Genomic DNA, 9582 nt, shown 5'->3' with positions numbered 1-9582 from the left:
GATCGGTAGTGGTGGTGGGTTTGCTCATCAATGGTTTTTTTTTTTTTTTTTTTTCCTTCTATTTTTGAGATGGGTTTGGTGATTGGTGGTAGTAGGTTGATGGTGTTGGTTTTGGTTTTGGTTGTGTTGACGGTGGTGTGGATTTAATGGGTTTTGGGGTTATTTTGGTTGTTGTTGGTGGTGGTTCATGGTGGATTTATGGGTTTAGTGGTGGTGGATTTATGGGTTTTTGTGTGTTGGAGGTGGTGGAGGTGTGTGTATGGTGTTGGAGAGGTTGCTGATTTTTTTTTTTTTTTTTTTTGGGGTGTGTGTGGTGGTGAGGTGGTGGAAGAGACAGTGTCGGCTTGGGTCAGTGACGTTGAGGCCGGCGGCTTGGGACTTGGGTTGGCTTTGGCCGATGACATTGAGGCCTGCGGAGGTGCGGTGAGCTTCAGAGAAGGAGAGACTGAAATGGATGAGCTTTCCGGAGTGACTGAAGCGAGGAGGGACAGCGTGAAATGAAAGCCAGGAAGCAGGGAGTCTGATAAATGGTTTTTTAATCGAACCCGAATAAAATACTATTTTTTTTTTATAACTTTCAGCTACAGTGCTCATGTATTGATACATGAGCACTGTAGCGCAAAGCTAAAAAATTTTAGCTTTGCCTCCACTGCTGCGTATGGGATTTTGTGGTTTGAGTGGAGCTAAAATAGCAATATAACTATTTAGCTACACTGCTGTGAATGCTCTTACTCTTGTAACCTTGCAGCCTCATTTGTTTAGGGATTCTTTCTTGGGAGGGTGTGTGCTTTAATTTGTAAGTTAAAGCATTTGAATACACTTATGTATAAGTTTACTATTCCTATGCATATATAAAAAATCATGACATGCCAAACATGAAGTGTTTGTTTTCTAGCTAACTGTAGTAGTAGCTATTGAAAGAAACAATTTTGGCTCAACTCTAAGACCTTGGATTTTTTTTTTTTTTTCAAATGTTTAGTTTTGTTATATATATATATACACACACTAATATGTATAGATACCTAAGCTAATAATTTACCATTTGGCATGAATGAAGCTTACTACTTCTACATGTAGATTACTACCCTTATGTTTAGTTGCCACCAAAACCCAATTGCCTTACCACTTAGCAAATCATATTTCATTTAGTTTTTGTTTTTGTTTTCCTGGTGAACTAGAAAATTCTATTTTACAAGAAAAGCAAATACATTGTACACGAATGGAGGCAATACATTGTAAACATATTAATTTTATCTTCTACAAGTAAAAAGACTCTTAGATGGTAATTAAAACCTATCATATAACAATCAATTAACTAAAGCAAACGAGTTGAAGTGCAATCAGAAAACTTAAACAAAGACTCCAACAATTACAAAACTTTTTATTTAGTTGCCAACGTGGGACAACGCCAAATCTAACATCAACCACAAAATTATTAAAAATAGGTTCTTCAATCTTATTGTTCTTTATAGGGAAAGGAGCATATTATTTGTTGATGAACCTTCTTAATCATATATTGCTGCCGTCAACTTGCAATTGCCAATATAATCATAAAATCATATTCTTCTCAAGTCTTCAATAAGCTTCTCCAAGTTGTTGTAGGAGGATCCACCTGGGCTAATAGAATCATGAGCCAATTTTGAAAATCGATCCATGGACCTGATGATTTCCTCCCTTCTATGTTTCATAAGAGTTTTAATCATTATCTCAACGGTTGATCTATCACATGTGTCTTTCATATCAAGCCCAATCTTCCACCCTTCACTGACCCACCTACTATTAAGTTGGTGGTCGCCAAACAATGGCCAACAAATGAAAGGCACTCCAGCACCAATGCTTTCTAAAACCGAGTTCCAACCACTGTGGGTGAAAAACCCACCCACTGCTGAGTGGGCTAGAACATCTTCTTGTGGAGCCCAATCCACAACAAATCCCCTTTCTTTTGTGGCCTCCTCAAGCTCCATCGGGATCATGTCATCCCCTTTCACACCTTCAATCATATCACGCCGTATCACCAATAAAAATGACATGCCACTGTTGATTAGACCGTACCAAAACTCCAACAATTGACTACGTGTCACCCTTGCTATGCTTCCGAAGCTAACATAAACAACCGATCTTAATGGCTTGGAATCTAACCACATCATGCAATTATGGTTCGGTTCCAATAAGTTACTAGAGGAGGATAAACATTGTGAGATGATATCATCCCCAATTTTGGTTTTGACGAGAGCATTGAGTGGACCAATTGTGTAAACATTTGGAAAGAGAGGGGCGATGTGACAGAGAATCGGACCCTCGAGGTCATCAAAGGTGTTGAGTATGATTCCTGAAGCTCGAGTCATGGTCTTGCTTTCCTCAATGAAGAGTTGTAGGAGAGGATCCGTGATTGGTTGTCTACAAACTGATGGTAGATCTCGACGTCGCAAAAGACCCTCCATACCTGGCACAGTTTTAATCTCTTGATCCAAATCTTCTTTTGCTGCAATTTGTAGTGGAGGCTGGATGTTAGTTGTGACAGTAGAAAATGTAATTTGAAAATATCAACAATTTTTCTTTGAGAAGTGTAAACTAGTATAATTTTAAATATTGGATCATAAAATTTACTTCAACACTTTGCAAGTGGGGTTGTGCCAAGTAGATAATCATTCAATAGGGATATTGTCATAGAATATTAATCTTAAAGAAAATATTTTACTAATATCATCAAAATTTCTGTAAAATAGTTGTTCTTTTTAATGTGTCGAGAAGACATCTTCTAAAACAATATAGTATATGACTTTTTCCAAATTTTTTTTATAGATATTATATAGATACAATAGAATTTAAATTTATGGCACCTATTTCGTAATGATTATTTTATCTCATCAAGCTAAGCTACCAGTTGATGGATATTTTGTTAAGAACATTGAAGCAAACACTTTTAGATTATGCTTGGCACTTCCAAGAACTTCTTTGAATATTTTCTTTCTTTAACCAACTTTGAGTATTTTCTTAAAGATTAAAAATGACTAATTTCTTTTGATTTACCACCATTATAATATCACCATTCCTTGTGAAACACATTGGAATCAAAGATTCTAACGGTTCTGAGATGACAAATAATTTATATCAAAATTTCTTTACCATATATTGTCTCACCGCTGCCATATATGGAAATCTTCCAAGGAAAAGGTAATGGCTGAATATGTAAGCAGATTTTGAATCTTAGATATTTTATTCAAGAGAAAATGCTTTACCGGTTAATAATTGCAAACCACTTTTCTTGATTCCATCATATCGTGTAATATGTATACTAAAATTATGGCTAAAATACTATTTTGACCCTCTAAGTGTATGTTTGGATCCGACGTTTTGTGTTTTGCTTTGCGTTTTTTTTTTTTTTTTTCAAGCCGCAACGTTTGACTATTCTCCCGTAAACAGTGCACCCATGCACTGTTCACAGGTCTCACAAACTTCACTTTTCAGCAATTTTTTCATTAAAAATGAGTCACACGATACTATTCACACATTTAAAAATTATTTTTTTACAGTGTTCAGCAATAAGTTCTCTTCAAATGGGCCCTAAGTCTGAAATTGCTTATAAATCAGTCTAATGTATATATATTACATAGCTTCAACATTAGAATGTTGTGCTTGTTGAATACGTATTATTAGGCACATGCATGTGTTCTGCATTCGGTAAAGAAAATCAAATTGTGTTTGAGTTGTTTACTGAATATGGCATTAATTAATAATATTCCATATTCAAGAGTAACTAAACTGGAAGTTTCTATTACTCCACAATGAACGAATGTGGAAAATTTTAAGCTTCAAATATACTAGAACAATTAGTTAGAACTTATAGAAATTATACTCACCTCCAACTGGAATGTGGCCTTCCTCAATCAGCTTTGAAATATAGCAAAAGCTCCACAAACAGCAAGCACCATATGGTCGTGTGGTAATTACGCGAATCCCCAACTCCTCAGCGACATCATTTGCAAAAGAGTACATAATTCCATCCACTATTACACAAGTGACTGAACCCAGATCGGAGTTTCTGCTATACTCAGCCAACATCTCGCGGAAGAGTGGCTTTGTAACAGACTTGAACGAGATGACCATGTCTTTAGTCAAATCAAAAGTGCGAGGGTGATCCTTCGGCAGGCCATCAGATATTGACTCAAAATGGAGGGTTGGGAAGTGAGTAGAAAGCTGTTGGAGTTGGGTGAGTCGGTGGTGGTTGTGCTCAGTGTTCAGGAAGGTAACTTGGAGCCCAGCGTGGCATAGTAGCTGTGCTATATTTAGCATGGGCTTGATGTGGCCTAGTAAAGGAAGTGGCAACATCAGTATATGAGGTTGTTGATGCTGATGACCCATCTTAACTTGAAAGTCCCAAAGGTGATGAATATTATGCAGTGTTTGGGAATTGGAATAAGGACCAACAAGGCTAGTGTATTCACAACTCACAACTTTTGGTCTGGTGTGGTTTGGATGTCCATGCTGTAAACACCCATACATCTATATACAATATGCATGGGAGGGAAATCCTATTTTTAATTTACATAGAATTTGCACTATGGATTCCATTATATGTATATTTCGTACCTCAGCATTAGGGGAAAGGACTAAGGAATATATCATTATCAAAACATTCCTTTTATTCGTAACATTGTTTGGATTTGCACGCTTGCACCACAGAAGTCCAAACAATGGTAAGAATAAAACGAAGTAGGTCTCATATTCTTACTGTTTGGATGTGCAGACGGCAAACATGATAAAGACCCTATTTTATAATATTCTGGCTAAATAGCTGTAATTATTGTCCAACAAATTGGAAGGGAAGTGTCTATATATTCCGGTTTGTATACAAATATAATGAAAACTTAACTTTAAGTCACATTTTCAAAATGCAATTTGCGGACCTTTTACATCTTCAATGGCAGTGGTATCTGCCCACATGGACTAAGAGCATCTCTAATAGGCTTTCTAAAGCCTAATTTGGAGAGCAAACACGCAAAAACACACCTCAAACTCCAATTTTTTTTTAGATTTGCTACAGTAGCTCTCTTAACATGGAGAGTACTATAGCAATTACTGTAGCATATCTAAAGACTTTTTTTTTTTCTTCCTTTCTCTTTCTTCTTCACTCCCTCTCTCTCTTGCTTCTCTTTAGGAAAAAAACTCTCTTTTGCTTCTTATCAGAAAACAACGGTGAAACACAAATCGATGGAGCTCAATCAAAATACAAACTCAAATCACAAACTAATCAAATTAGAACCAAAAAAAGAAAAAAGAAAAAAGAAAAAAAAAAAGAGTAGAGCTGACCCATTTGAGCCTCGGTGGGGAGGAGGACCTGCGGTGGTGGAAGGGGAAAAAAGGTTGTCCTCTAGCCTTTGTCATCTGCCTATGATGAGAGAGAGAGGGAGAGAGAGAGAGAGAGAGAGAGAGAGAGCTTCTTCAATGCTCTAGAGTAGACGAAGTGCTAGAGAAGAAAAGAAAAAAAGAAAATAGAAGAGAGCTCCAAAGGAAGTGCTAGAGAAGAAAAGAAAAAAAAGGAAAAAAAGTGAAGAGAGCTCTAGACGTGAAGATAGAGATAAGGGAAAAGTGTGGAGGAGAAAAAAAGAGGAAAAAAGAAAGAAAAGAAGCGTGTGGATGAAAAAAAAAAAAAAAAAAAAGAGATAAGGGGAAAATAAAATAAAGGATAAGAAATTAAAATTGAAAAATGCTACTACAATATTTTCATAATACTTACACAATAAATTTTCAGTAGTTGGTTGTTACAAACTAATACTGATGAAAAAAAAAAATTTAAGTGATGTATTCAAATTAAAATCAGTAATAACTTACCGCATATGATTTATTGTGAAAATATTACAAAATGTTAAGAATGTAGCACTTCTCATTAAAATTAGATGAATGAAAAAAGATTGAAAAAAAAATATTAAAGAAAGAATGAAGAAATAATATTTAAATAGATTAGAAAAAATGATAAAGAGTCTGTTGAAATGTGTATTTGAAAAAGTAGGTAAATGAACTGTTCACTCTCCAAACAGTACAAAAATTTGAAGAGACTGATAGGGATGCTCTATCAGGCCAGGCTTTACTGGTAGGTTCGGATGTGCTTGGTGGTTCCACTCGGGAATTCTTATAGCACCTAGCAAATAGCTTTTTATGTCTCCCACGTGCCTCATTAGCTCAATAAGAAACAACAGCGTTTCTATTATCTTCAACAGGTAGCTGGCTTTAAACAAGTGACACAGGAATTGAAATTTAAAAGGGAGTGGAGGAGGGTGCCACTTTGGCTCATTGGTGAAAAAACGATTTAGAATATTTAACTTTGAATCTACTACACGTTCTAAGCCAACTCCAAGCACATTTCCCACAAAAAAAAAAAACTGACTGACTGACATAGATCGAAAGAATGTACATACAAAAATTTAATTATTATAGAAGTTTTTACCAGACAATTAGTACTACAACAGTAAAATATTCTCTGCAAATATAACTAAGCAACTTGCTAAAAATTCAACGACATTTTACAAACACCGTGCATATATAGATTCAAAAAGAACCTTATAAAAGATAGGGAGTGATTTACATTTGGCTTCCAATGGTAAAACTTTTGGCATGGTGATTTCATTACCTTCAACCATGTCACCTTTTTTGTTAGTGTCCCTTCCCCACTCAAAACACTGAATCAATAAAACCAAAGTTAGGTTTTCCGTATGTTGGACAAGGCCTGCCCTAGGATAGGCTCTCTTCCTTGATTCTAAAGGCATTAACTTATGTGGGTCATTCTCATCCCACAATTAAGGATCTCTTTGTATGGTCCATGCATTGACCAATAATATCTTGTCAAGTGGTATATTATATCCTCTAATGATACAATCATAAGAAGACAAGTGAGTAGAGGTCTCTGAGATGATACATTGAAGTTATAGTATAATTTAGAGACATCTAATTTGTATATCAATTTCTCTTGTCCAACGTGATTTTTCAACTCTAATCTAGCCTTGTTTAACCCATCAAGATAATTAATTAAATTGATTAGACATTACCCATTCTAATGTCACTACTGATATATTAGCTCCCACAAGTATCTAAACCTGCCGATATGCGTTTATTACCATTATTGAGGAGAGCAAGACCATGACTATTGAGTATATTATTGGAAAATGGAACAGTGCAGCTATATTATTGAGTATATTATTGTGGTGATATATCCTGGACTGCGCTTTTACCCTTTTTCTTATGAGACTTCTTATTTTCTTTCAGCTATATCTTTTGTGTTATTTGTAAAAAATTTCAGAATGAGAAGAAAATGGTGTAAGAGAGTGCTTTAATAACTTTAGCATCAGTTGTTGTACTTTAGCTACCCATGGCCAAGATACAAGTATTCTCAATTTTATTTTAGAATACATCAATTTAATAGGCATTGTTGTTATAACAGGAGCTATTCAAATAGTATTATGATGCCGTATTTCCATACTTGAAAGCAAGGTTGTCAAAATTGAGATCTTACGTAGGATCGTTGAAGGTAGATGGGATCATAGATCGTAGGATCGGATCGTAAATTGTAAGGTCCTACAATTTTAAATTTAAACCAAAAAACACATTTATAATGACTTTATATATTGAATAATTACGTAAATTATAAATTCATCAATAAAAAAACTAAGATTTGCATTATCTATACTATTATTTAAGGGGCTTTTCCTGTTTGGATTCTTCATTTTTTAGTTAAAAAATGCCACTACATCCCTATATTTAAGTAGAGACAAAACTAAAGGACAATTTGGTAAAATTGAAATTCTAACTTCCACTAAAATATTACCTAAAAAATAGGACTACTCTCCCATTAATTTTTAAATTGATTTATTCACTTATAAATTAGATTTTCAAAATAAAAATTATATATATAAAATAAAAAAATATAGTTTTTTTTTTCTGCAAAATAAGACCACTTAAAAAAGAGGCTCATTGCACGTGCGAAGCACGTGTGATGAGGCTCGTATAATGTAATTTTTATGTCATACATTACTAAGTCTATACTAACGAGACATATATATTTAAGTTTTGAACTAATGTATCTAAAAAGTTAAATGAATTTTTGATTAGCAACCAAATACCAAAATATTTATCAAAACATATAGAAAATATTTTCCAAGTTCTAAGTTCTAAGTTTGAAATTCAAAATAAGTTAGTAAATGGAAACTAGCTAACTATAATATGAAATCCAAAAGTAAGATAAATATTAAGATAAAATGAACATTTATTCTCATTCTACGGTTCTTATAACCACCGTCCTAAATTCCTAATCATTATCATCCATTTCATCATCTATGTTTGTATACTAGAGCTGTAAAAGGTATTAAGATACAATTTCACACTCAACTATTCAAGTTATACTACTTAGCAACAATTAAAGAGCATGCTCAAAAAAATCAATCAATCAATCAATATACAAATACAAGCATAACTGATAAAATTATATATAAAAAATTATTTTAGTAATATTAGAACACAAATTTGTATATTGATTAAACAAAGTTAACAACATTATATAGCTTAAAAGGCAGCAAAGCTAACATCAAATTCTTCATTTAGAAATGATGAAGCATTCTTTGATTTTGATTACAAGTGAACTAGAAACTAGAAAACATTTGCCTAGGTTAACATAATTTTATAAAAATTAAATTAAATTAAAAGTAATACTATCACAACACGAAAAAATAAAAACCCTTACAGCTTCATCAAAAAAAAAAATATTTATACCATAAAAAAAAATTTTATGTTTTTGGTAGGATCGGTAGGATCCCATACAATCCTACAATCCTATACGATCCTACATACGATCTTACCATTTTTATGATCCTAGTGCGACCCTAAACATTTTAGTGAGGTGAGATTGTAAAATCGTGCGATTTTACGATCCAAATTGTGATTTTGACAACTATGCTTAAAATCTATTTTGGTGAATGCGTTAGTCTAAATGCATGCTTTGTGCCAAATCTATGAATTAAATTGCTTCAATTTGCTCACCCTATACTCGATGTAAGTATTGCATCTGCAGATTCAGATGATGAAAGGTTTCCTTTTGCCTAAGCTTTAAATTATAGTATTGGGTTAATTCTAATTTTGTGAAATTATGTGTATAGAATTTTTTGTTGTGGTATTAGGCAAGATAGGGTGCCCTTGGCCATTTCAACTTTTGATGTATGTGCGGTTGTAGTACTTATTGAAAGAGATTTGTGTTTTGGTATAATATATATTTTGTAATATGTAGTTCTCTAAAGCATATATACACTTAAAAAAAAAAAAAAACCTTATTTTGAGGGTTGGTTCCAACCCTCAAAAAGAGGTTAATGTACTTCTATATATTTTTAAAATTTTCAAGGGTTGTCAATCCACTGCAAAGATAAAGCAATTGTTTCAAAGGTCATGTAGGCCGTTGAAATTTCTTTTTCAAGGGTCACGTAGGCCATCAAAATTTTTTTTTGAGGGCATTTGTTTCAAAGATCATTAAGGGTCATGCAGAGCCTCAAAATAAATTTTTTTTGAGGGCTTTTCATACTTTTCCAAGGGTTTTGACCCTTG

The 9582-nt window shown here is 33.8% G+C and overlaps 1 protein-coding gene across 1 annotated transcript; it reads right to left on the bottom strand.

Moving 5' to 3' along the window:
* Positions 1-1356: 1356 nt before the first annotated feature.
* LOC142609404 (7-deoxyloganetic acid glucosyltransferase-like) lies at positions 1357-5298 on the bottom strand. Its single transcript, XM_075780985.1, has 2 exons — positions 3861-5298; positions 1357-2482 (listed from the first exon to the last, which is right to left on the bottom strand). The coding sequence occupies exons 1-2, from the start codon at positions 4501-4503 to the stop codon at positions 1557-1559; spliced, it is 1569 nt and encodes a 522-aa protein (XP_075637100.1). The 5' UTR covers positions 4504-5298; the 3' UTR covers positions 1357-1556.
* Between the last annotated feature and the right edge of the window lie 4284 nt (positions 5299-9582).

Source organism: Castanea sativa, chromosome 9 (genome assembly GCF_040712315.1).
Source record: "Castanea sativa cultivar Marrone di Chiusa Pesio chromosome 9, ASM4071231v1".
In the NCBI taxonomy this organism is placed as follows: Eukaryota; Viridiplantae; Streptophyta; class Magnoliopsida; order Fagales; family Fagaceae; genus Castanea; species Castanea sativa.
Note: the sequence above shows the minus strand (reverse complement) of the source record. Positions and strands in the feature narration are given on the sequence as shown.